Genomic DNA, 26,126 nt, shown 5'->3' with positions numbered 1-26,126 from the left:
TGTGCCTGTTGATCTCCGAGCACCCATGCACTATGATGATGGTGACTATGCATGGTACTACGGAGTACCCCCGTAAGTTACGGGAAATGACACTTTACTATTTCGCCGTGGAAGGAGTAGGTGATGCGCGCACGCTGCCTATTAATGCGACGTATTCGGCCCCTGGAGCGACGTCGAAGCGTCCTATGTCCTGCATCGGTTACAGTTTTCAATCTGCTTTGCTCGTTGGAGCCCAATGACGGCATGATGCCTGTGGTCTGACATGTTCATGTCCTTCGGCTTGGGCTGATTGAATCGAGATCATTGTGGCCTAACGATGCTCTGCCGCATCCGACTCGGGGAAATTCCATGCCACTGGTGTTGATCTCGCAGAATTCCTCTCGGAAAATGCGACGAAGGCCATGCCTCGCTCATAGTATTGAGCTAGTGATCTCCGAAGGGCTGATCGCTTGAGCTCAGCAGCAACGACTAATGAGGCCTTGTATGGTCACCGACCCCCCGGGTGTCTCAAGAGAAAGCGATCGCTGAAAGGGAATTTCCAAGCGTTCCTGCACTCGAGGCGCTCAGCAAAATCAGCCATTGCAACAGACACGGTTATCAGGCAATCGGTCTCGTGAACCCAGAATACATCCAGGTTCTGCAGCTGATCATCTTCCATGGAACCGAGCCCAAATGCCCAAGATAACTCAGACCACTTTTTCAATGCTAATTCCCAGCATGCTGCATAGCCACATACAGGGACATGCTGTCGGAAGTAAACTTTCAGGCTGACTCTTGATTTTAATTCCAGTTGATGTTTTTGACTCGATTCGGCCGGGCAAAGACACGATCAAAGGGACGAGAAATCTACCCTATCTCGATTAATAGAGAGCCGGCCTTCCGATGCCCCAAATAATTGTCAGGTCAAGATCACGCACTTCCATCTATCAGGTTCGAGAGAAGAAAAAGGGAAGTTTTCGAGGTAGTCCCAGCTGCTCACCTCGAAACTTCTTGGGGATTTACAGTCTATCCCGGTACCGTTATCGGGTAAGATAGCATCCTATCCCAGAAGCTGGGCTTAATCTATGGCTGGTATCGTTTATTATAATTTAGGACATGCTAGTAGATCATTTTTGTTATATTCAGACCGGAGGCAACGAATAGTATATACCTATTCGGATATTAAAATTCTCCCGGTCATTATGAGAATACCCATTATTTCGAAGGAAAGCACAATATAGGCAGTGAGATCCCTCAACCATGGTATAAAGCAAGGCATTTTATCTTTCTAGAATTAATCCCAACTGTTGGTGACTAGTGACTGATCTGTAGGTTGAGAACTATATTTTTCTTAGGGTTTAGAATGCACGTGCTATGTGCTTAGGATTGTTAAGAATCACATGATTTTTCCAGCTTTCCCCGCTTTCTATTAATTGTTCCATTTATTAGCTCATTTCTACTTCATCAAAATGCCTACTAGTCCATAGGTCCTGGCGTAGGCTTCAAACATGGATTGATATACAATGAATGGAAGCACTTCATTCAAGGCCCAATTAGAACCCGCATCGGCCCCTCCGCCTTCCACTCTTGTGGAGCGGAGCTTCCTCTGATTGTTTCTGCCGTCCGCGGAGCTTCTTCGATCTCTCCCCCCTCAGCAACGCATGGCTTCAGTACACTCAGTTATGCGCATAAGCAACCTATGAACTGCTTCGTAATCCAGAGAGATCCCATCCTAGGCAACGCAGGGCGACAATACAGCGCCATCTACATCTCGAGGTCCCCCGGAAGGACCCTTGAAAACAACAACAACAAACCGCTTGGCATTCATGAACCTCTAGGAAGACACTCCGATCGAACGAACTGAACGAACTCTTTACGACTGATACCTTTAAACTACACACCCTAATCCACCGAACCTACCATCTGACCGAAAATGCTTTCACTCCCTCTTATCACACCGCGCGATGTAAGTGCTCGTCAGTCCTTTGGTTCGCATTTAATCCTGCATCAGTCGAACCCTTTAGTGACTTATCCTTCCTTGAACAGTCCCACGAACTCTGGTTCGGCTCCTCCCAACCTTACCGAGCTTCCTCGGAGCACCAGCAATCGGCAGGCGACGCGCAACAAGGACAACTGCGTCGCAATGGCGGCCACTCCTCCTACGGGCGCCCACATATGTCCTCCACCGGGGCCGGAAATAGTTTGTCGTCGTTAATATTGGAGGAACGCGCCCTTCGTGCTAGAAAGAACAACATCGCCTCATTCGGATACTCATGGATCAAGCCCGCAGGATGCGCCAAAACCATGCTAGGGATGAAGGAAGAAGAGGCGGAGCGGGAAGAGGCTCTTGCTGCTGCTGCGGCGGCGGAGATGGCTGCTGCCGCTGCCGCCGTCGATCCGGGGATGGATGGTATGGATGGGCTGGGCGGGAGCCCGAATGGCCAGGCGGATGGCGAGGGGCAAGACGATACGGGGATGGAAAGGGATCTCGACGACGACATTCCGGATGCAGATGGGGAGGGGCTGGTGGAGGAAGGGGAGGAGGGTCTCGAAGAGGACGACGAGGTGGATGAGGAAGGGTATATGGAACGTGATCTCGATGACGATATCCCCGAGGCGTTTCCGGAGGACGATGACGACGAAGGACTCGAGGAAGAGAATGAATACGACTTCGACAATCAACCAGACTTGGACGATGAAATTCCGAGCGGTGCCTATGAGCCAGGGAGTGATGAGATGAGCGAAGATATGGGTCACGATCTAGACGACGATATTCCCGAAGCAGATGAGGAACGCTTCGAGCAAGAAGAGGAATGGCAACATACCGATACAGATGCCGAGTTTGACGACGAGGAAGATGAAGTCAGTTTTGCGCAGGATCCCCTCAATCAAAGCTTCCGAGTGAGCACTACTAGCAGCCGTGGACTTCCTCCGGCGCCAGCTCAGCAAGAGACAGAAGCCCAGCGACGCTTCCTCCAACGGTGGAGTGGCGGTGGCGATGCCTTCAATTCGAGCAACATGGTAGTCGATGACGATGACCTTCGAGCTTCTATAACCAGCCAAGCAAGCCGACGGAGTGTATTCGGCAGATATCCAAGGAGGCGAACAGGCGGCCCTAGAGATAGCTTCGGCTGAGCACCATAGCCGGTCAAATCGGAGAATCTAAGGAGCTTTACACGCAAAGGCGTATTTATCATATGCTTGGTCCATATGCCGGGCTTGAAAGGCAGTTCAACCCGTTCGCTATGAGTTTGATGTATTTTACAGGTACAAGCAGCAGGGAGTTTGGCGAAATTCGGCAATGAGTCCGGAGCTTGGAGTTCTGATAATCTTAGCTTTTCTACTAGAATTACAAATTTTTATGATCATGCACTGGCATTGATAATGAATAGAACCGTAGCTCTATATCATAGTTACGAAGACAGAATGATTCATGTAGAAGACATCTTACGATGGGTATCAAAAGTCCTTGTCAACTGAGTCAATCATGGCTAAAGGCCATCAACTCCAAGTATGCGTTATGATGAAATGCCCTGATCCGGCAAGGAAAACGAGACCATTAATTACATCCATGTTTTGTATACATTGATTGTCGAGAACGAAGCGCCAAGGAAAGAAAGGAGAGCAAAAGAAATCTAGATGGACGATGCAAACCCTATCTCAAGATAGGACATTGATAAAATCATAACGCCAGGAAAAGAACGCCATGGTCCAGTAATCATGCTAAGCTGCCAAGCCTCGAAGATATATAAACAAAAACAGTTGTACAAGGAGCATATTGTGAGCGGTTGGAGATCGCTTTGACGGGTATGAGTAGACAGTACTGCGAAGAGCACACAATGGGGGCACGAAGCAAAATCTGTAGAACAGGTCTTCACGCTCCGATTCTAGGTCAGCCAGACATATCCAAATAGCAGGAAGACGGCCAAGAAGAAACCCAGCCACACACGCCAGCCAACGCCCGTCCGCTCGGCCATCCGCAGCATGCGATTCATATTCCCTCGGATCCGCAGGCGTGTGTTGTCGAATGAATCGTTTAGCTCTGTAATCGTCGAAGTGTCCCGGATTTCATCACCGATGGCAAGTGTGATCTAGTCGCGAAATTAGCGGATGGTTGAGATTCCATCGAGACTGGGTCTTACGTCTTTGAGCATTTTCACTTTCGCACTGATCCCTTCCACCTCCACGTCATTCTGGGACTCGAGATGGGAGAGGACGGCGTCAGAGTAGTGACCCCTGCGATTTTTGTGAGCCCTCCGCGTCGCGGATTCAACTAGCATGACCACTCACTTCACATTTGGCGTCGCGCTTCGATAGCCTCCACTCGTGGCGCCGCCGTTCGAAGACCCATCGCCTCCAGGGCCGGGGTATCCTCCATATCCATATCCACCCACCTGACCGGGTGACCGACTGGCGGGTCGAGAATTACCCCCGTACGAGTCGAAAAGGGACGAAGCAGCACGGGGGTCGCGCTGATGCAGATTAGAGCGTGGGAAACTATGTGTCGCGAGAAGCAGTATACATTAGTTCAATGCTAGGATAATTTCATGATCAACCAACATACCGTGAAGCCATAACAGATCGTCAATAGTCGTAGGGAAGAGATTAGAGTGGGATTGATATTAGTTCTTTCTTGCTGACTTGCTAGTCAACACACATGGTGGAGGTATTCAAGAATGGAGGTTTATCATCTGAATATTTGTCTGAACTGCTTGCGGCGATAACGGTCGAGAACAAGTGGCTACTACAAAGGTGCCTGTGGCGTACCGTACCGCGACCCTCAGCAACAGCCGCACGTGAGAGCAGTCAAGGATGATTCGTGAGGTCTTCTACATGTATTTCTTATGGGTTATTATCTCGGGGAAGTCTTGATTTATTAACGGTTACGATTAGGAGTATATGTATACGGAGGACACTTGTTGCTTGCGAAGGTACACCGTGCCGACGGACCAGAGGTGTACATACTTTACTACTAATAATACTATTTTTACAGGTTTCCGGAGGATATATATGATACCGAAGTAGGTCAATCTGGTCCAGGGTCCGCAATCTCGTAGACTTTCGTATGCAATTAGATTTCAAGCTGAAGAAAATACGAATCGTTGGAGTAAAGACAGAGAAAGCCCCCGATTAACCTGCGCCGGCCACGATGTTTCCCAGTTGCGCTACTTGTTCCCAAGAGTTTGTTGACTTGTGAATTTTTCATTTCTCATCGAATTTTGGTATCTCTCCAATCGCCGCGGGCGATTGCATTTACTGACGCATCTTGTCGTCCTCGTCGTCCTGGGGCGCGAAGTCCTCGTCGTCGTCATCGTCATCCATTTCGTCGTTCTTGAGCTTCTCGGCAGCCTCCTGGAAGTCAATGGTCTTTCCACGAGTGCGCCGACCTCCGCTGATGATGTTGTCGGAGGAGATGGGCTCAAGGGTGTCCTCATCGTCGTCGTCATCTGTGGTAGGAGCGAAGAAGGTCAGTTGAGTTGTCTTTAGGAGCCGACAGGGGCAGAGCAAAAGATGGCAAGGGGCGAGCCAGGAAATCCATACCTTCGTTGATCTATCAATCGCAAGAAACAAGTCAGTCAACTCTGCGCTTTGAAATTTCGAAACGATGGCCAGTCAAACTCACCATGTCCTCGCCTTCGCTCTCGCTTTCATCCTCTTCGTCCATGCTCATTTCCATGGCGGTAGGGTCCTCGGTAGCCTTGCCCTTGCCCTTGCTGAAAGCATCGGGGGCGTCGTTGCCCAGGGTCGTAGCCTGATTGTTGTCACCCATTGTGAAGAAGTCGGGAGAAGGAGGGAGTAGAATCGGCTAGAGGAATTTGAGTGTGGGGGAGACAGGACGGAGACGAGCAAATTAAGGTGAGAGGAGAGAGGGATAGTGGTTAAGTAGGTGAAGGGATTGAGTTGTAGAGCAGAGAAGGCAGTCGCAAGGGGAGATTCACTTCGAGGGTGCTTGGGGCGCTCATTGGCTGTCGCTGAGGTTGGCGATCGGCGGCGCTGCTCCCGTGACGGGGTGAGCCCTGGCCGGGGGGAAGAATCATAATAAACATTCTACTACTTTGGTGCTTGAGGATATTATCTGATGATCAATCCGGTGTTTCATTCTTTGCTTTCGTTTTGTATTCCGTCTCTCGGGTGGGAGTTCTTGTAAGGACTAAGGAGTTACTTTCTCAATCAGACCAAGCACTAGCAGGGAAGAAAAGATCTGTAATGGAGAGGGAGACGAGATGGTAATAGAGAGGGCAGTAAACCAAGGAAAAGATCAAAGACACGACAGAATCTAGAATCTAGGTATTATTGTATCAAGTGTCTTCCTGCATAACAGCAAAGGAAGTACACGTAAGGCACACCACGTTGAGTGCCTAAGTGCCTGAGTGCCTGAGGCTGGATGAATCCTGAGGCCACCAACTCCTGACTCACAGACCAAGAAGAATGACTTCATCGACAGCTAGTACAGGTAGAAGATATTATCAGAAGGTCTATTATTATCATTAGCATGATTTTCTAAGTTCTTCTCTACCAGTAGTAACTAGTAAATAGACCCGACCGGCCAACTTGTTTCCCGGGTGAGAATGACGAAGTGAATCGGATTCCAGCACTTTCTGGTAGCGAAGAACCATCGAATTTTTCACGGGACCATTACATCATCCATTCACCCCGCCAACGCCGTCAGTTTAGCTGCCCCTCCAGCATCCGGGCTGCCCCCTTCTTTTTTTTTTTTTTTGTCCGCCATGAGGGTGGAATTTAATTCTTTAAAACCAAATAGAGCACGATAGTAGTCATACAGAAGGTACTAGCTAGAAAAGAACATCATACAATCTTAGGGAAAGCAGAAGGCCCATCGCGAAAAAGCAGGAAAGGCCCAGAACGTAAGGCGACGGTTCCAGAAAAGCGGCAAAAAGGCCATCGAACCCGATGGATGCCCGTCGAATCCGTCGCTTGCTAGAAGCTTCGCTGGAGCAGCAACTCACCGCCCTCCACTATATCAGCGCTGCGTCTCGCACAATTCTCCTGCTTCTTCCAGTCAAAAATTTTCCTTCTTCCTTACACTTCACTTGAGTCTTATCCTGCTAGACAGAGAGACCTTTCTTCTTTGTATTATACCCCCCACATCTGTCTCTTCTCTCCACGTTCACGAATCTCTTTCTTATTCTCCTCTTAACGAACCCCTCCATCTTCTTTCACAATGGCCCCTGCTGTCGGTATCGATTTGGGAACCACCTACTCCTGTGTGGGTGTCTTCCGTGATGACCGCATTGAAATCATCGCCAACGACCAGGGTAACCGTACCACCCCTTCGTTCGTTGCCTTCACCGACACCGAGCGTCTCATCGGTGATGCCGCCAAGAACCAGGTCGCCATGAACCCTCACAACACCGTCTTCGACGCTAAGCGTCTGATCGGTCGTCGTTATGGCGATGCCGAGGTCCAGGCCGATATGAAGCACTTCCCCTTCAAGATCGCCGAGAAGGCCGGCAAGCCCGTCGTCGAGGTTGAGTTCAAGGGCGAGCAGAAGCAGTTCACCCCCGAGGAAATCTCCTCCATGATCCTCACCAAGATGCGTGAGACCGCTGAGGCCTACCTCGGTGGCACCGTCAACAACGCCGTCATCACTGTCCCCGCCTACTTCAACGACTCTCAGCGTCAGGCCACCAAGGACTCCGGTCTGATCGCCGGTCTGAACGTCCTCCGTATCATCAACGAGCCTACTGCCGCTGCCATTGCCTATGGTCTGGACAAGAAGGATGAGGGCGAGCGTAACGTCCTGATCTTCGATCTGGGTGGTGGTACCTTCGATGTTTCTCTCCTGACCATTGAGGAGGGTATCTTCGAGGTCAAGGCCACCGCTGGTGACACTCACCTGGGTGGTGAGGACTTTGACAACCGTCTCGTCAACCACTTCGTCAACGAGTTCAAGCGCAAGCACAAGAAGGACCTGACCACCAACGCCCGTGCTCTGCGTCGTCTCCGTACCGCTTGCGAGCGTGCTAAGCGTACCCTCTCCTCCGCTGCCCAGACCTCCATCGAGATCGACTCTCTCTTCGAGGGTATCGACTTCTACACCTCCATCACCCGTGCCCGTTTCGAGGAGCTCTGCCAGGACCTCTTCCGCTCCACCATGGAGCCCGTCGAGCGTGTCCTCCGTGACGCCAAGATCGACAAGTCCTCCGTCCACGAGATCGTCCTGGTCGGTGGTTCCACCCGTATCCCCAAGATCCAGCGTCTCGTCTCCGACTTCTTCAACAAGGACCCCAACAAGTCCATCAACCCCGATGAGGCCGTTGCCTACGGTGCTGCCGTCCAGGCTGCTATCCTGTCCGGTGACACTTCCTCCAAGTCCACCAACGAGATCCTGCTGCTCGATGTCTCCCCTCTGTCCCTGGGTATCGAGACTGCCGGTGGTGTCATGACTGCCCTGATCAAGCGTAACACCACCATCCCCACCAAGAAGTCCGAGACCTTCTCCACCTACTCCGACAACCAGCCTGGTGTGCTGATCCAGGTCTACGAGGGTGAGCGTGCCCGTACCAAGGACAACAACCTGCTCGGCAAGTTCGAGCTCACCGGCATTCCTCCCGCTCCTCGTGGTGTCCCCCAGATTGAGGTCACCTTCGATCTTGATGCCAACGGTATCATGAACGTCTCCGCCGTCGAGAAGGGCACCGGTAAGACCAACAAGATCACCATCACCAACGACAAGGGCCGTCTCTCCAAGGAGGACATCGAGCGCATGCTTGCCGAGGCTGAGAAGTTCAAGGAGGAGGACGAGGCTGAGGCTTCCCGTATCCAGGCCAAGAACGGCCTCGAGTCTTACGCCTACTCCCTCAAGAACACCCTCGGCGAGGGCAAGCTCACCATCAGCGACGCCGACAAGGAGAAGGTCCAGAGCAAGATCGACGAGATCATTGGCTGGCTCGACAGCAACCAGACCGCCACCAAGGACGAGTACGAGTCCCAGCAGAAGGAGCTCGAGAGCGTTGCCAACCCCATCATCTCCGCTGCCTACGGTGGTGCCGGTGGCCCCGCTCCCGGTGCTGCCCCCGGTGGCTCCACTCGCACTGCTGACGAGGTCGAGGAGCGCCCTGAGGAGCTTGACTAAACGTCTCGCTTGCTCATCTTCTAATTTGTTTTCCTTTTCTTAATGTTCCTACTGGGTTCTTTGCGCATAGGCGATTGGCAGTAATGGCTTTTTCAAATGTTCTCCTGTTCTAATTTCATGTCTTTTAACGAAATTATGGGATCCTTTCTTCTTTTGTTCACAACTGCATAGATTCGAGTCGAGTTTCGATGCATGATAATCTGGGAGGGAAAAGTTCCTTTATGACCAATAAAATCATTAAAAATATGATATGTGCTGCCTATATCTGTAGTATTCAGTGTAACTTGTAGTTGTAAAGATAATATCCCCGATTGGACATGTCCGCCCTGCAAGATGGTGCAGTGCAACATGGTAATCATCACCTGGAGCAGTCTGCCAAGCATTTATAGACCTCTCCTTCACAAACCCTCTTGTTAGTCAATTCAAAACAGACTTGATTGCATTGATTCATTTGTTTATCTCTACATTATCCCTACTCGCGTTTATCGTCTATGTCCCCTGTATGGCGTTGGAACAATTCTTAATCTAATAAATAGATTGATTGCATACAGGTACAGCCGCTCCGTAGCACCGGAAATTGATTGATAGCTTCGCTAATCAAAATGAGACAGGAGAAGAACCCCAATGATTCTTTTGCATCAATTCATACAGGCCAGGGTATGAAACATCAACCTCGTTCATCCAAGGGAACCGCCATTCCACCCACAAACCTGATGCAGGAACTGGCCCACCTTATCGACCAACGGCTCTGTCCAGCTCAGATGCGGCGAGTGGCCCGACGGGGCATGGTAGACTGTGAAGACATTCCCTCGCTGGCTTTGCAGCGCAATCATATTCTCTTGATACATCTGTGGCAAGCATGCGTCCTCGTCGAGCACCACATACGCACAAGGAACGGCGGAGTATCCGTCGTTGCTTAACACGCCGGTGTTGAGTGGCGACGCCGTCAGCGTGGCGGCCCATTTCTCGGCCTCGTTGGTCTCGATGCCGTTGAACATGTACGTGGGGGCGTCGACCGTTGTCATAAGGCCGGATTCATGCATCTTTGAACAGATTGTTAGCTCTCATTCTCTTCCTCTCTGTGTGATGCTATTCTCAGCAGCGTGGGAAGATCGACTTACACGCACAAACGGCGGGATAATCTGAGTCCCATCTTTCGGCTGAAAGAAGCTATGGACCGACTCGCCCATGGGAACAAGGAACCCACCCACGTAAAAGAGGCCAATCACACCTCCTCGATGACCCTGAGCCTGGCGGGTCTTGTACAGGAGTTGGGGGATGGCAGCTTGCGTTGCAATGACACCGCCCGACGAATGGCCTAGGAGGATGACGGGCTTTCCTTCGCGGACGACGAGCCGTTCCAGCAGCTGGTGAACAACCGCCACGTCGTCGAGATCGGTTGGGTAGCCTTCGGGGGGCGGACCACGATCGAAGTCCGGATGGTCGATGTCCCCTACATTCAGCTTGTTGAGATCGCATGTCGGCCGCTGGGGACAGTAGGTCTCGAAGAGTCCGGACGAGGCCAGGGCCTTCATGAAGGGCTCGTATGGAGCAGGTGTGTGGTAAGAGCCGGTGCAGATAACCACCGCCACTCTTTCTGAGCTTGAATTGGAAGCCATGGCTTTAGCGGAATTGGGTTATAGGGAGTGAGAAGGAAGTAAGAGTCCGAATAGGGATGTATGGGTGTAATTTATAGTTCTATAGAGCATGAGGATGGAACATCCGACATCCGGGCTAAACGATCGGGTCAATCAGAGCGAGACCAACAAGCCCCATGGCCTAAAGGCTGTGCTTAGTGCATACTGCTCCACTAGTTATGACCGGAGTAGACTATAAGTTATCTTGCAATTCACCAACTCAGGACTAGAAGACAAAGAAATCCCTATTGGGGACTAGAACTCTACCATTCCTGTTGGCCGGGAGTAGAACGGGTTATGTATCGTCACGTCTGCTGATAGTAACCACCTCCTAAACTTGGCGATTTGCATACCAGGCTTGATAAGAATAAATTATTATAATTCTCAAAAACGACTTTGCAAAAATCCCGAATAAGCTGGGCGGGCCGTGTAGTTCATTGCTGGGATTGTATACATTTGTCTCATTTGCTTAGCCCCAGGTTGTATATAAGCGTTGGCTCAATCTCACAGGGATAGGGCGCTACTGCTGTATTGGGAGAAATAGAGACTCCGATTACAGTATTCCCTGCATCTTGTGAAAAACTAATGTTCAATATGATTAATGCGCTTCTCGTCGCATGCTGGCTGGTTAAATAGAAAAGTTTGACGCGTGGGAAATCGATGACGTGACCAGATCACCCGGGATGACCGGGTTGCCGGGAATTATGTTAACTGCTATATTGGCACAGTTATTCAGCTAGACTCGAAACATCAGAAAAGTTTGAGCGAGATGGTACGAGCGTCCTAGTCAAGTGGGCTCTCCGGACGAGTGGGTTCTCCGGACGAGTGGGTTCTCCGAACGAGTGGGTTCTCCGGACGAGTGGGCTCTCCGAGCAAAGCTCGGCCTCAACCTCTACTAACGTAAATCACAAGCGAGCTGCGAATCTGAGCGAGCCGCGAATTTGTATTCCCATACAAAATGGCACTTTTCAACTTGGAATATCTCAGCCATTTCTATGTCGCATAAAATATTATTTAAAATTAGGATTATATGAAACTATTTAATGATAATATACTAGATTTTAATCTATTCTTTAGACTAATTGTCCAGGTATTATAAATTACACTGTATTATAACACTCCTTATGTATTTAAGACTCCCATAGGTTTCTTTGTTACATAAAAAAAATATTATACAGTTTACCTATATAATACTTCAGGTCTTCAATATATTTTATTAGAATAGAGGTATGGCTGAGATATTCCAAGTTGAAAAGTGCCATTTTGTATGGGAATACAAATTCGCGGCTCGCTCAGATTCGCAGCTCGCTTGTGATTTACGTTATAGCACATCTGACTTAGCTAAGCCGAGAAGAGAAACGCAGTGGCGAACAGACGTCACGCAGCTCTTGGAGGCTCTGTGCATTGTCGTATAGTCAAACTATCCCAGAAGATGGACGAGAACCGATTCAAATGCCGCTTTCCACGCTGCACGGCCAGTTATCGGCGAAAGGAGCATTGTCGCCGCCACGAAGCGCAGCATTACCGGAACCAAGCGTTGAAATGTACAACCTGTGACCAGGAGTTCGGTCGACGGTGCGCAAGATAGTTCCGGCGAAACAGAAGTGTGTATCTTTTCATGCTAACCTTGGAAATGCAGTGACACGCTTCGACGCCATATGCAGAAAATGCACGGAGTAACACAATCCGCCCCTGTCAAAGTTGCATGTACTGGGTGTCGAAATCAGAAGGCGCGATGCGAAGGAGGGCCACCCTGTAGCAACTGTGTTCGACGCGGTGGAGAATGTTCTCTGCAAGAGGACGTTCAAAGACAACCATGGCGTCATAACAGCCCTGTGATAAGGTCCCATGGTGAATCTACACAGCGAAGAGGAAGCCGCTCAGGAAAAAGTAGTCGCTTCATTGATTTGTATTTCAAGCGGTTCCATCCCTACTGGCCGTTCGTTCACCAAGGATCATTTCGCGAACCCCTGGAGGCACCGCTACTTATCCAGTCGATGACTGTCATTGGATTATGGCTGAGTGACGAGGAAAATGCACAGCCAAGAGCAGTAGCTTTACATAATGTTTTGAGCTCTGCGATCCACGAACAAAAGGTACGTCGCCAGACGTTCTAGCAGGCTAGTTCTCTAACCACGAAGGCAGGAGCTATGGGACGCTTCGGAGGTAGACGACGCAGGTAGCTCCTGTTCCTGGCCTATTTCAACATACCAGGCGATCCTACTGCATCTAATATTCGCGTTGATTTGTAATGGTGAGGGGCTTCTCGGGTTGGATATAAAACCGCGTTTGTCGCCAGGCAATGCCAATCTTCTCGACAAGCTAGCCAGGAGTTGCAAAAAGCTGGGCATGTTTTACTATCCGAACATGCTAGCGCGGTATCGCGAGAGTGATCTTCCAGGGTTTATTTGGGTAGGTATTGAGGAAGTAAAACGGTTTAATACAGCATTGTATAAAGTCTGCAGGGCGTGCAGCCAGCAGCGAAGTGGCCCGACCGACTTGGAGATAGCAGAAGCAGCGAGCAGAGGGGTTCTGGCGCACGACTTACAGTTCCCATTGCCACGAGATACGCCATTGTGGAACGCGATAAGTAGGGAAGAATGGGAGTCTGCGGCTGCAGAGGATGTCTATCCTCTCAGACTGAACGACACTTTGGAAAGTGAATGGATATCAAATTTTGCACTTTTCTTGGAGCTAAATGAAGAGTGAAGCGGCTGTTGTTAGTCCTAATGTTTGGTTTAAATTCATCAATCATACTACGATTAGTGATTAGGGCCGGTGACCGAAAGTAGACATCACCATATAATAAATCATCCAGGGAGTAGTAGCAGGTTTGCAAGCCCCAGGCGTTGGGATGTGGCTGTCAAACAGTTCCTTCGCTTTCGGAAGTGTTTGAGTATCTGAGGTAATTGGTCCTAGTATCCAAAGACGTAGTTCTTATCCTCCTTCAACAGGTTCGTCACAAAATCCCGCGGTTTAGTAGGCGCTCTTCCCAAGACCTCACGCATTAGCGGATGCGTTCTTTGCAGGCCACCCCTAACGATCTCGTCCCAGGATGTTGCAATCATCTCAAAATGTTCCTTTGGCTTGCCACGCGGGTCATTTGTCCATGAGCGAATATACTCCCCCCGCGAAACCAAATCAAGCTTGATCTCTCGACCAGTAGTCTTATTGATGAGATCGACTAGCTCTGCAGCAGTGATGGTTTCTTCTGCTGTGAACAGGATAGTTTGATTTTCATACCCACCCTGAATCATGATCCGCGCGGTTGCTTCGCCAAGTTCTGCACGCGAAGTGAAAGCCACCTCTCCATCGGCGGGGAGTACAATGGAGCCAGTCCGCTCAGGATACCAGTCGAGAAATACAGTAAAGCATTCGACATATACACCTTCCCGGATAGAGGTATATGTAAGGCCGGATCTGGCCGGGTCGTTTAGAATATGATAGATAACCACTATAAGTAGAGGATGCGCAACATACCCGTGCAACAATTGTTCAGTATCAAGATGGTCTTGCATCACTGGAGCCTTCGAGTCATTCTGTAAGCCTCCAAAGGCCAGTGACGTATACCAGACCTAGATAGATGATGGTGAGTGGATTTGTCACTTCTGGCCATGATTAGACGTACATGCTTCACCCCAGAATTTTTAGCGGCGCCTATAAGTCTGGCATGCTGCTCCTGACAGTGCATGCCACTCGTGCTAACAAAAAAGAGGTTTTCAACGTCGCGCAGGCCAGTGTCAAGAGATTGCGGATCATCGTAGTTGACGTGGCGAAAGGCGATCCGCAAAGATCGACTCATTAGAAGCATTGGACGATGCAGCAGCGAATTCAGAAGACGGAACATTGGCGGCGAAATAATTGAGCACCTGCTTTCCCAGGCCCCCCGTTGCACCGGTGATCAGATATTTGAGGGTCATTTTGCTCTTGACGGTCGATGTCAGGGGCGTTTTGCAGCAAATGGTCTTTCGCAGCATTTGCTATGTTTTCCATTATCCTTTGCCATTGAGGGAAAGCTTTATATCAATGACGTTGCTTTTGGTTCGGGGATTGATAATCAAGATATCACTAATGTACGAGTTGATTGTTGAAGGTCTCGGAATCACCCACTCGGATCATTCAGAGTAAATTGAGCAGTGCATGTTTTGACCTCGGCGGTAACGCTGTCGACATTGCCATGCCCCACTCTCTGAGAGAATAAGAAGAGATCAGAAGGAAACAGAAGGAGGCTATCATTAATCAACCATCGTATGGATGGGATGACCGCGCGCGAGACTCCCATGGGTGTCTTCGGAGCCTCCCACCGGTTGTTCGATATATAGAGCCCCGGAAGGTGCCTTGTAAGACACTGTTCATTGCACTCATCAGCTCCATCGCACGCGACGAACTCTGCAAACCATGGCTCCAACTTTTCTCCTCGTCGGTGCAACTGGCAACACAGGCCAAGCTGTGACACGAACCCTCCCGGCTCTTCTCAAAGCAAGCGAGGCCTTCTCCAAGCACCGAGTCCTTGCTCTGACGAGGTCCGTCTCCAGCCCCACGGCCCAAGCTCTTGCACAAATACCCGGCGTTGAAGTCATTGAATATAACTGGACCGACATTACCGCCGACTGGCTCCGTGAGCAGGAAGTTGTGCGTGCCTTCATTGCTTCTCACAACTCACCCAACCAATTCGCTGAGGAATCGGCCTTCCATGTCGCCGCCCTGGAAGCAGGAGTCGAATATGTTGTGCGCATCTCCACCACGGCGCCTAATGTACGCCCAGATTTCGCCGCCTACTATCCCCGCCAGCATTGGGCTATCGAGGCTATGCTTGGATCGCCCGAGTTCAGTGCCCTCAAATGGACCTCGCTTCAACCAAACGTCTTCATGAACTTTTATCTTGCCATCATTACCGATTATATCAAGCAGTACAGACAGACGGGTGAGCAAGGCCAGCTCCGCTTAATGGCGGCCAAAGATGCGCCTGTTGCTCCAGTGCACCCGGATGAAGTTGGCGTTCTTGCTGCCCATCTTTTGGCCACGGGTGATTTGAGCGCGCACGACAGGGCTAAATATATCATCAATGGGCCGGAGGATATCACTGGTGAACAGCTGGTGGGCTTGGTCGAGCAATATATTGGGACACGAGTGAAAGATGTGAGCTATCAGGACTTGAGCTTGATTGATGCAATTCTGGCCAGTGGCTTCGGAGGTCCGGGACAATCGAAGACTGTCATGGGGTCGATCAGATATGCACCTACCACTATGTGGGAAGGGAAATGCAGTGCTTCGACGACTAGCGAGGAGGTTTTGAAGATTGCTGCGCCGCAGCGGACACCTGTCGAGGTCCTCAAGAGCTTGCTGGAGGAGTAGAGGTTACATAGACTTCGTCCAAGGTTGTTATACTGGTTCTGGCTTACAGTTCCCCTACCCAGATTACCATGATGTATTTCTCAGATTGAAAATACCACAAGCTCTTGATGTGCGATGTTTGCTGAGCTCGAAGTAGCTTTCTGTTCTTATCTCCTTCCTTCCTATGAAGTAATCCCAGTCGGGCGTAATGTTCATCGAACACTAGTTTCATAACACCAGCGGCTAGAGCAACAACATAAAACAATTGCAAGTGCAGAATTGTTGCCGCTCTACAGTCGAGAGTCCATGTGTCGCGCTTGAGGTGATGGCAGAAAAGTTAGGTGGAGTATACTATCTATATAAGATAAATAGAGAGAAGTATATTAAAACTTACATAATAACTTATTAAATATTGGTTGAGTACTGAATAAATATTTATTTAATACTTATGAGACGGTGAGCCGTGATATGAATTATCTACTAAATAAGTCCCTAAGCGCCCTTGGTAAAGTCGCGATGTTTACAACAAGAAATTGACGATAATGTAGAAAAACAGGTACGTATAGGCATATATATACAAAACCCAAGACGCCCTCATACTCCACGCCGAGAGAACAATGGATTGAATCCCTCAACAAATGCAAAACCCTCCTGGCAGCAGCACCATCCATCCATCTAATCCACCCTATTGATTATAGCCCCTGGAAATCACCCGCCCACCACCGTTGAAGTCGTCTGCCGCCCGTCTGTAGGATATGCCCGTAGCCGATGTCGGCTGCTCGCTCGGGATGTTTTTCGCGCTGGTCACGACGCACCCGCGACAGGGCGGCGGCGATGCCAATTGTGACGGCGAACACCGGGTCGGCGGCTCTGGATCATCGTGGACTTTGTTAGTTAATGTTCTCGGTTTCTCGGCTCTTCTTTCTCCGCTAGAGTAAGGGCGCGAGATGTCAAGGAAGGAAGGCCGGGGACGGTGGAGACGCACTTGGATATCAGATAGACGGGCATTGTAGGGGAGTGTAGCCAGCGCCGAAAAGTGACTGACTGCGCTGTATGAATGGGATGGTCGGGGTTGCGAACAAGATCCCGGAGCGCAAGATTGCTTCTTGATGTCTGGACAACACGACAAAGCGGAGAGTCACGTGAGTTCCTCCGCATGTCTCACTGCTGAAGTACGTGGTAGCGGTTCTTATAATTTACATGCCAATCATTGAAGTTTTATTAAGAGGAGTTTCATGATTTCCTTATATCCTAACCCGTAAGAAAAAAAAAAGCTGTCTATCATAATACAATGGCTCAACACAATGCTCTATCACGGCACCGAAAAGCTGGAGAATTAAGAAAAAAGTGGGGAGGCATTAAACAAAATGTGAAAGGGCGGGGAAAAGGAACCAAAGGAAAAGGTAACCGGGATTTCTTCCAGTGTAGATAGCCTTATCCTTCCTTGACTGAAGTCGCTGGTTGTTTGGATCTTCTCGTTTTTTAGCGTTGTCTTTAAACCACCTGACCGAAGGCAGGAATCAACGTCTGAGCCAGCCAGAAGCTGAAAACAAGCTTGGGTCCGGTCATCAGCAGCTTGGGTGTCAGTCCCTTGAAGAAGCTGGTAGGGCCCTCGTCCTTGAGCATCTTGGACACAATACGGAAGCCGGATTCGGGGTTCTCGAAGTTACGGTTCTGGATACGGGTCTTGATCACATCAAGAGGAGCCGATACGACCAGGGAAGCACTGGCACCGCAGATCGAGGCGACAAAGTTCTGTCCCCAGGTGGCCGAGTTGTAGTCCTTCAGGCTGTAGATGTATTCCTTAGCGAAAGCCGAGCCACCGAAAAGCTGCAAGTTCACGTATTAGCCATCACTGCTTATCGTAGCGTCAAATGATGCCTGGGATGCGTACCGCAAAAGAACCGGGGGCGTTACGGGCGGCAGTCCAGCCGGCACCACGGTAAAGACCCATGCCCTCATCGGAGATGATCTTGAACAAACCACGGCCGCGGAAAGCCTCGGGGTTTGTCTGACGCTTGATCTTCAGCACATCGAGAGGAAGAAGAACGATTTCTCCAATACCGATCAAACTACGAACAATGGTCAGTCAGTGCCTAGATATGACCGAGTGAGGCCCAGGCAACGTGAAACAAACCTTCCGGCAGTGGCGTGCATGATGGCCTTGCCAGTTCCCTTTCCGAAAGCATTGTCAAAGTCGGCGCCATGGTGCTTAGCCAAGTAGTCACGGGCGAAAGGCTGACCGCCATACTTGTAGATACGTTGGAGAACCTTGAGGTCTTTGTCAGCCAATCACCTTCGGCATCGGTGTTTTCCGAGCATTGGAGACACACCTTGTAACCGGCAGCGTATCCCAGACCGGGGAAGAGGGAGGTGAATTTGCGACCGACGGAAGCCGTCGCATATTCCTTGAAAACAACCTTGTTGAAGCCGGCGGCGTTCGTGATCTAGCGCAAATCATCGAGTCAGTTTCCGGAAAAAGCACATTCGGGGACGGTTGTCGATGCCTTACCCGGGTCTGGTTGCTCATCAAACGCTTGGCGGTGGTGTCGACCTTCGAACGGTGTCAGTAGAGATCATAGATCGAAGCGGAGAATTGTGTCATCGCTCGCGAGAATCGATTGGGGAGGCAAGATTGTACCGGATGGAAGACCAAAAGCTCCGCAATACCAGCGGATCCTGGAATGTCCCCGTTAGTACTTGATAAATGGTCCCACGACGTTTGGATTGTGAATACACACCAGAACCCAACAGACGAGCAGTTGCGGATTCCTTCTTGACATCCTTGGAGGCGGAGCCAGCACCGGCTTGAGCAATGGCGGGAGACATTTTGAATATGGTTCCTGGGTGGACGGAGAGTTTTTTTTTTCTTTTCTAGATTTTTTTTTTCGTGGAAATGCCTGTATATAAGAGAGAGGAAAGAAAAAAGAAAGAAAGAAAAAACCTGGGGGCTGATCCGAAACAGAGGTAACCTAGGAATGGCACAACCGACACAGAGCAGTCCAGGAAGAAGAATAAGAAGAAGCGAGAGGGAGAAGGAAAAGAAGATGCGGCGAGCGACAGACCATCACCGACAGACTGACTCTGCGCCGGCTCGGAGCTTTCCTCCTGCCTTCCGATTCGGAGCCGATTACCTAATCCCCGCCCATTTCTTAACTAACTTATCGCTGCCCTTCTTATCCTCCGCTGGAGCAGCGGCATATATACATAGTAGTTATATCTACGTATCATATAAATAAACGTCGACTAGTGAGCAAGGGAGATGATCCACTGACGCAAGGCATATATGTCTTCCGGACCTGAAATTATCTTCTCTCTCTCAATCGCTTCCTTTGGCGAACTACAGACAAGTTCTCCGGGGACAGTCTCCCTATTCCCCTCTTGATGCTTTCTCTATACACAGCGATATTCGACTAGTCTCTACATCGCTTGCGGTGTTGAAGTGCCTAGGACCCCTAGGTGGAATGTGCGGTTGCAACCAAATCATCGGAAGACAGAACCACCATCTACGGACCTTTCAGCTGGAATCTTTGGCAGGATAACATTAAATTTAAATCAGAAGGCCAGCAAAACGTCTGCTAGGCACGTTCATAAATCGATTAAAACTCCGGATAAACGCCAGCACATAAGAGGAATGAATCTCGCCGCAAAGCCTAGCTCGGATTAGTCGACCATATCCCTCACCCGCTCATCCGGCGCCGCCGCAAAAATGAAATCTTGACTAGATGGAGAGTTACATCGGTTCCAGAGGCGGCCATGTAAAGCTCAACATTCACCGAAGGTGTTCTCCCCGGAATAGCTAGATGCCTCAGCGTCAGCAGATATGTCATAGGTGTGGAAGGGTGGACTTGGAGTCGAGTGGACATACGTTATGTAAAGGAACCCATCTTCGTCCTTGTGTTCTTCGTAGATGCTACTCATGAGCGCAGCTGTGGGTGGCAGGACTTCGTCCACGAAGATGAAAATGGCCTTCTCAGGAGAAAGCTTGATGCGCTTGCGGATGACGTAAACGAACTGCCCGACGGTGAGGTCGGCTGGTACGAGATATTTCTTCTTGTCGATGGTCGCGATATCCGATTTCTCGACTTTCTCGCAAATCACCTATGCACGCGAGGCGAGGTTAGCAGATCGAACAGGCGGTGAATAATAGACATGAGGAAAGACCGTGGTCTTTCCTCGTCCACGCAGCTGAAACGTGCAAGGGAAACGGGGTGCACATACCGGAATACGATCTGCGTATTTCTGGCGGATGCGCTCGGCCTCTGCCTTGCGCTTCTCGAAGGGGTGCTCGTCCTTAAACTTGGAACGCATACTGATGGATAGTGGAGCTGGAGTTGGACGGGTAGTAGATAAAGATCAGACCGATAGGCAGATAGAAAGAATAAGAGATCAGCGAAAGTTGATGAGCCAAGGTCCAAGAGGTGAAGTGGGATGAAGAGTCGAGAAGGAAGTGATGTGATAGTGATGGAGAGATGAGAGAGAATGATGACAAAAGGGAGACGGAAGGCGACAGCCCCGCGTCATGCCTGCTCTTGATAAGGACCAGCTGGGAGGAGCGGATCACGGGGTAGAGGCGGTGAACGGCCCCACACGTGAGTCAGTTGGGTCATCCATACTGGAAGATACCACCCAATCTATGGACTATTCACTGATGCCTCCGAGTAAATCCAGTTCTCCTCGACACCTCCCTTCACGTGGGTGCATCTCTAGTCATTTGCCCGGAAATTGTCCTGGTGACAAGTTGACACAACAAATCTGCAATCCGGAAGCTGCCTCCACTTGATCAGCGGCTAACCGGTGAAGCACTTGATAGGTGCCGTGCCTGGAACCGCGGTCCCTTGGACTCTTGTCATCAGCCATAATATTGTGGCTCAGATAGCAGGGATGCGTCCGATCCTTCTTTCTGACTCCTTCCCTCCAAATCTGGTCTGACTCAACTGTGCTGTCCTCCTTTCCCCCCTTCTGTTATCGCAGATGTAACGGAGTAGCTTGTTGACCTCTGCCTGCAAACAAGGCAAACATGCTGCTTATCTCAGCGGGACAATGCGGGACCAAGCAAACCTGTCAACAGTGACAAACACTGCAAACACCATTGGCCAGGTCGGATGTCCTGACTTGCAGGTGGCCCCATACGTTTCGGAATCACCAAGATCGCCTTTCCCTTCCCTTGTCCTCATTTGGAAGAGCCTGGCCGCCGAAACTCGATATTTGTGGGCGCTGGACTGTAGCCCACCAATCGCCTCCCGGCACCACCTGATTCCCCCGTCCGATCAGCCAACTCCCAAAGTCTTCTGGCACGATGTCTTTGCCTCGACCATATATACCTCTGCGAAGGTCTCTAGGCCATCTCTCGTCGCGAACATGCCGAACACCTCGCAATCTCCAAGGGTCATTCCGCAAATACTCCTCCGAGCAGAAGCCTAAGGGCTCGAAGCAATTCACCGTGTGGAGGCCATACCTGCGTCTTGCCATCGGCGTACCATTCATCGGAGCTCTGATATATTCCATGGTAATCCTGAGAACCACTCCCCGGTGTGTATATGGTGGTCTAACGCTGGTGAAAACAGATGACGGGTGACGTAACCGAACTCGACTCTCCCTCGATTGTGGAGCTTGACGAGGCTTTGAAGAAGCAGTCGACAATCAGCGAAACTTCTCCCATGCGGTTACGCATGGAAAAATTGATCAAGGAGCATCAGCAGAAGATAGTCGAGGAACTCAGCAAGATTGATGGCAAGGAATTCAAGGCGGATACCTGGACTCGGCCCAATGGTGGAGGCGGTATTTCATGCGTTCTTCAAGATGGCAATGTTTTCGAGAAAGCCGGTGTAAACGTGTCCATCGTCTACGGAGAATTGCCTCGACCAGCCATTGAAAAGATGCGCGCCGACCACAAGTCCTTTGTGGGGGCTGACGTGGATTCGTTGAGTTTCTTCGCTGCCGGCCTCTCTCTCGTTCTGCACCCCCATAACCCCATGGCCCCTACCGTGCATCTCAACTATCGTTACTTTGAGACTTCGGACCCCAAGGATCCCATCAACGGCGACAAGAATTGGTGGTTTGGTGGCGGCACAGACTTGACTCCAACCTACCTATTCCCCGAAGATGCCAAACATTTCCATCAGACCATCAAGGACGCCTGCGATAGGCATGACGCAACTTATTATCCGAAGTTCAAGGCCTGGTGTGACAAGTACTTCTACTTGCCCCATCGCCGGGAGGCGCGTGGCGTCGGAGGTATCTTCTTCGATGATCTTGACGCCAATTTCTTAGAATCCTCCTCAAGCTCCTCTCAGAACCCCCAGGAGACGCTCTTTTCCTTCGTTTCAGATGGACTCGCATCTTTCCTCCCCTCCTATGTCCCCATCATTGAGCGCCGAAAGGACATGCCCTTCACCCCCGAGCAAAAGGAATGGCAGCAACTCCGACGGGGTCGCTACGTGGAGTTCAACCTGGTTTATGACCGCGGTACCAGCTTTGGTCTGCGTACACCAAATGCCCGTGTTGAGAGTATCCTCATGAGCCTTCCGCGCACGGCATCCTGGGCCTACATGGACCCGGTATCGGGAACCCGGACGGAGGCATCAGGCGAGGATGAGGAACAACTGGGCGAGGAAAAGTACAAAGAGAAGGAGATCATGGATGTTTTGAGACATCCCAGACAGTGGGTATGATGGGATTCTGTGGTCACAGGATCTTATAGCTAATCCAAATGTATCTACCACCATGTATCATATTCAAAAATTGGATAATCTGTAAAATTGGACTAGTTGTGATTCTCCCATTCTAGGGTCTTTCGTGTGATAAAATACACCGTATATTACCAGACACGCCCTCTGATAGCGGGCGAAGTCCGTAATTACGAGTCAAGCCTTGGGAGAAGATATAGGGAAATGATAAACTAACCTCTTGGCAATTATATGTTCTGAATGCAAAAAATATGTGTGGAAAGAAATATATATGTACAAAACTCGACATAGCGTGACAATACAATCTAGGGTGGGGATAAACAGACAAGGATCAGGCCAGGAAGATATAAACAGAGTGAAAAGAAATCATAGAGGCAAAGCGTGACCTCTCATAGAAGAAAGAGAGAAAAAAGAAGATGAGAACTTCCCAATTTCAACCGACTGAATATTCACCTTATCGACCCGCTACCACACTTCGTTGTCTTGCCAGCCAGCCTTTCTGTGCGTCGGCCAGACTAGAACCATGTCGATATCTGGAGATAGTACCATTGCTCTGTAGTCGGCTTTGGATCTCGTACCAGGAAGAGCTCATCAGAGTGAGCTCCCGAGCTTGTGCGTCGATGATCTTCTGGAGTTCGAGCTGCATGAGATAGAGTCCATCAGCACTAACGAACATAGAAAGGGGGGGGGGAGGGGGGAGATAAAGGGTGATAGTATTGGTAGCTCCGTCATGATCACGGACACACTAGTTACTTACCTCGCGCTCTCTGCTAATTCCATTATCGCTGTCTTCCTCGAAATGTTTGAGCCGTTCTTGAAGGAATTTAATGTGTTCGTTTTGATTGTGGATATACTGCAAATGAATCTTGACGTTAGTATCATGACCCACAGAAAATGACTGGCTTCAACGGCCGAGCCCATTTGGTACCCAGACCAAAGCAACCACTGGAATCGCTTGCAACCACCGATGAGGTACCACCAGGTGGTATGGTTTGAAGACACAGGCGGGACTTGGGGTGAAAAGGGAACCGGTACTAACCTCTGCGCGCTTGGCTAGCCTTTCCAGGTTCTTCTCAATCAACTCTACTACCTGCTTCGTGAGCTCCACGCCCGACTTTTGAGAGGCCTCTGAGGCATCGCCGCTATCTTGCCCTGCGATTTCTGCCAACAGCGCTTTCATTTCTTCCATGGTCTCATGGTCTTCCACGCGACTCTCAGCGATCATGGCTTGCCGGTCGTCGAGCACTGCTCGTAATTCATCGCGTTCGGTGCAAGTTTGGTTCACCAATGTCAGACTCGAATCAATCTCCGCCTGGAGGGAGTGAACCTTCTGGCTTGTTTCGTCCCAGTCATTTCGCATTTGGGCCAACTCCGCTGAGTCTTTCTCTCGTAGGCTATTTATCATATCTTCCTTCTCTTGGCCGGTAAATTCAGCTGAAAGATAATAAGCGAGTGCTCCCGGGCGTTGACTTCGTAAGATAAGTACTCACCCGTAGCTTGCGCATCATTAAGTGCCCGTCTGGAGGCATCGAGAGCATCCTGGGACGCCGCCAGCTTTTTGAGGGTTGAAGTGAACTGATCGTAGAGTTTCCAATATTCATCCCTGAGATCCGTATTAGCTTTAGCACACGAAGTTTGTGACTGTCATACCCTTGAGTGGAGTTTTCACGAGCACGTTGAAGCGTCTCGTTGAAAGCCTCGGAGAAGCCCTCAGCCTGGGAACCGATCTGTGTCATAGTCAGTCTTGCATCAAGCGTCTTTATTTTTCTGGGAGTTCATACAGGAGCTGACGATCCCCGCAGCGTCTCGACCTCTTTCTTCAGTTCCTCGTTCTCGGATTTTCTGGCATAACAGATTAGTTTATACCGGCCGGCGTTGATAAGTGGTAAACCTACAATTGAGACTCCTTAACACCGATATCATCGAAATCTTTCTGCAAGGTCCCCTGCAGTTTTGGCGTCTCAATGCCTGGTGTGAGAGATGGGCTCCCAGGGGGACCTTCGAGCTCTCGGATTCGTTCTCGCAACTCGCTAATCAGTGAATCGTCTCTCTCGCGTTGTTCTTCGGCACTATCAAGACGTTCTTTGAGGGCATGGTTGTTGAACTCGAGTTGTTTTTTCATGCTCTGCACGTCGCCGCACTCCTGTTCGATGCGCGGCAGAACTCTGCGATACTCTTCAAGCTCAACTTCGCGCTCCGAAGTCCACCTTTGCTGCGCATCGGAGTCCTTTAATTGCTGCTGTAGGTCCTTAATTTGAACCTTCAGGGCCTGATTTTCCTTCTCAAAATCCTGGCTGGCCTGCAGTTTTGAACGATATTTCTCAGCCGCATTGGCTTTCCGAGCCAGTTGGTCCCGCTCCGTTTTGAGCACATCATAATCGTCTTGCAGCCTCTGGAACCGTTCATTCTTGACGCGCAAAGACTCCACGGTCATCCGAAGACTGTCGTTCTCGTCCTGGGCGGCCGACAGCCGGGTCTCTTGCGAAGCGATAATGTCCTCCTGTTGGCGAGCTCTGCTTTCGAGAGCTTTCGCGTTGAACCCTAAATCACCCTTGCCCGATTTCAGGTTCCCAAGCCGGTCCTCGGTGGATGCGAGGCGAGTTTGAAGGGTGTCATTGTTCTCCTGAAGCCGAGCTAGACGGTTGTGCAGGTCTTCTAACGCTTTCTCCAGTTCCTTCTTCTCATGGGTCAGGCGATCATTCTCTGCCAGCACCTTTCCCACTCGTTCTTCGAACTGTAGCTCCAAATCGACGGGATGCTCGCGCTTGGTGGATTCCTCCTTTGTTTCGTCCGCAGTGTCATCGGGTTCATGTTGTCCGTTCTCCGCCTCTTCAAAGATATTCTTCAGGGTCTCTTGGGCAGGGGTACTCAAACTTTGAAGAGTCTCCACGTAGGTCGTCGCATTGGGCGAGCGAATGGCCGCGATGAGGATGAGTTTCAGGAGCTTGTTGGTGTCCTTCAGGGAGCTTTTTTCGGCGACCACTTCCAGGTTGGGCGCGAGATCGAGACCGGAGGGGCAGCCGTCCGGCTGCTGGCGAATGTAGTTAACCACGAGCTTGTGGACATGCTTCAAGTTCTGTAATTTGGACAGCCAGTGATCGGGCGGGTTGCGCTCAGGGAGTTCATCAAGGAAGTACTGAGGGTCGATGTCCTGCAAGACTTCCCAGATAATGGAACCGTCAGTCAATTCATCCGTAGTCCTAATGGTTTTTCCCAAGGCGAAACTATTGATCCATTCCAAGAGGGCCTGCGTGACCGTATGCTCAGAGGCCATAGTGGGAGGTGTCGGAGGTACGGGGGAATCGGTCGGTCTCAGGAATGTTGACGATGAAAGGAGGGACGGAGTGCGAGATTAATGTCGGAAAGGGGAACCGAATCGCATTTCCCCGG

General features: G+C 50.3%; 12 protein-coding genes across 12 annotated transcripts; 4 read left to right on the top strand and 8 right to left on the bottom strand.

Annotated features, from left to right (window-relative positions):
- Window positions 1–1,912: 1,912 nt before the first annotated feature.
- Window positions 1,913–3,114, top strand: LDX57_000743 (uncharacterized protein; the record flags this gene model as incomplete). The annotated part of the gene is made up of 2 exons (XM_046082388.1): window positions 1,913–1,945; window positions 2,026–3,114. The coding sequence occupies 2 exons, from the start codon at window positions 1,913–1,915 to the stop codon at window positions 3,112–3,114; spliced, it is 1,122 nt and encodes a 373-aa protein (XP_045938345.1).
- A 752-nt stretch (window positions 3,115–3,866) lies between these two features.
- Window positions 3,867–4,554, bottom strand: BET1 (SNARE domain- containing protein; the record flags this gene model as incomplete). The annotated part of the gene is made up of 4 exons (XM_046082387.1): window positions 3,867–4,070; window positions 4,122–4,215; window positions 4,270–4,476; window positions 4,544–4,554. 4 exons carry the CDS (start codon window positions 4,552–4,554, stop codon window positions 3,867–3,869), a joined length of 516 nt encoding a protein of 171 aa, XP_045938344.1.
- A 678-nt stretch (window positions 4,555–5,232) lies between these two features.
- CHZ1 (histone H2A.Z-specific chaperone CHZ1) lies at window positions 5,233–5,749 on the bottom strand (the record flags this gene model as incomplete). Its single annotated transcript, XM_046082386.1, has 3 exons — window positions 5,233–5,426; window positions 5,521–5,530; window positions 5,603–5,749. The coding sequence occupies 3 exons, from the start codon at window positions 5,747–5,749 to the stop codon at window positions 5,233–5,235; spliced, it is 351 nt and encodes a 116-aa protein (XP_045938343.1).
- Window positions 5,750–7,162: 1,413 nt separating this feature from the next.
- On the top strand, window positions 7,163–9,076 carry hsp70 (molecular chaperone Hsp70; the record flags this gene model as incomplete). The annotated part of the gene is made up of 1 exon (XM_046082385.1): window positions 7,163–9,076. The coding sequence occupies one exon, from the start codon at window positions 7,163–7,165 to the stop codon at window positions 9,074–9,076; it is 1,914 nt and encodes a 637-aa protein (XP_045938342.1).
- Window positions 9,077–9,753: 677 nt separating this feature from the next.
- On the bottom strand, window positions 9,754–10,695 carry LDX57_000739 (alpha/beta hydrolase; the record flags this gene model as incomplete). Its single annotated transcript, XM_046082384.1, has 2 exons — window positions 9,754–10,119; window positions 10,198–10,695. The coding sequence occupies 2 exons, from the start codon at window positions 10,693–10,695 to the stop codon at window positions 9,754–9,756; spliced, it is 864 nt and encodes a 287-aa protein (XP_045938341.1).
- A 2,933-nt stretch (window positions 10,696–13,628) lies between these two features.
- Window positions 13,629–14,560, bottom strand: LDX57_000738 (uncharacterized protein; the record flags this gene model as incomplete). The annotated part of the gene is made up of 3 exons (XM_046082383.1): window positions 13,629–14,133; window positions 14,194–14,288; window positions 14,342–14,560. 3 exons carry the CDS (start codon window positions 14,558–14,560, stop codon window positions 13,629–13,631), a joined length of 819 nt encoding a protein of 272 aa, XP_045938340.1.
- A 551-nt stretch (window positions 14,561–15,111) lies between these two features.
- LDX57_000737 (uncharacterized protein) lies at window positions 15,112–16,068 on the top strand (the record flags this gene model as incomplete). Its single annotated transcript, XM_046082382.1, has 1 exon — window positions 15,112–16,068. The coding sequence occupies one exon, from the start codon at window positions 15,112–15,114 to the stop codon at window positions 16,066–16,068; it is 957 nt and encodes a 318-aa protein (XP_045938339.1).
- Window positions 16,069–16,739: 671 nt separating this feature from the next.
- LDX57_000736 (uncharacterized protein) lies at window positions 16,740–17,055 on the bottom strand (the record flags this gene model as incomplete). The annotated part of the gene is made up of 2 exons (XM_046082381.1): window positions 16,740–16,917; window positions 17,033–17,055. 2 exons carry the CDS (start codon window positions 17,053–17,055, stop codon window positions 16,740–16,742), a joined length of 201 nt encoding a protein of 66 aa, XP_045938338.1.
- A 486-nt stretch (window positions 17,056–17,541) lies between these two features.
- Window positions 17,542–18,876, bottom strand: YHM1 (putative mitochondrial GTP/GDP transporter Ggc1; the record flags this gene model as incomplete). The annotated part of the gene is made up of 7 exons (XM_046082380.1): window positions 17,542–17,877; window positions 17,942–18,119; window positions 18,185–18,318; window positions 18,381–18,494; window positions 18,560–18,601; window positions 18,689–18,726; window positions 18,789–18,876. 7 exons carry the CDS (start codon window positions 18,874–18,876, stop codon window positions 17,542–17,544), a joined length of 930 nt encoding a protein of 309 aa, XP_045938337.1.
- Window positions 18,877–19,812: 936 nt separating this feature from the next.
- On the bottom strand, window positions 19,813–20,358 carry atg8 (autophagy-related protein 8; the record flags this gene model as incomplete). Its single annotated transcript, XM_046082379.1, has 3 exons — window positions 19,813–19,846; window positions 19,916–20,148; window positions 20,269–20,358. 3 exons carry the CDS (start codon window positions 20,356–20,358, stop codon window positions 19,813–19,815), a joined length of 357 nt encoding a protein of 118 aa, XP_045938336.1.
- A 988-nt stretch (window positions 20,359–21,346) lies between these two features.
- Window positions 21,347–22,721, top strand: hem13 (coproporphyrinogen oxidase; the record flags this gene model as incomplete). Its single annotated transcript, XM_046082378.1, has 2 exons — window positions 21,347–21,556; window positions 21,615–22,721. 2 exons carry the CDS (start codon window positions 21,347–21,349, stop codon window positions 22,719–22,721), a joined length of 1,317 nt encoding a protein of 438 aa, XP_045938335.1.
- A 469-nt stretch (window positions 22,722–23,190) lies between these two features.
- On the bottom strand, window positions 23,191–26,010 carry LDX57_000732 (putative microtubule binding protein HOOK3; the record flags this gene model as incomplete). Its single annotated transcript, XM_046082377.1, has 7 exons — window positions 23,191–23,376; window positions 23,494–23,589; window positions 23,776–24,170; window positions 24,227–24,339; window positions 24,387–24,463; window positions 24,518–24,578; window positions 24,632–26,010. 7 exons carry the CDS (start codon window positions 26,008–26,010, stop codon window positions 23,191–23,193), a joined length of 2,307 nt encoding a protein of 768 aa, XP_045938334.1.
- Window positions 26,011–26,126: the final 116 nt, after the last annotated feature.

This window comes from Aspergillus melleus (genome assembly GCF_016097325.1).
Source record: "Aspergillus melleus strain CBS 546.65 chromosome Unknown contig1, whole genome shotgun sequence".
NCBI classification, from domain to species: domain Eukaryota; kingdom Fungi; phylum Ascomycota; class Eurotiomycetes; order Eurotiales; family Aspergillaceae; genus Aspergillus; species Aspergillus melleus.
Note: the sequence above shows the minus strand (reverse complement) of the source record. Positions and strands in the feature narration are given on the sequence as shown.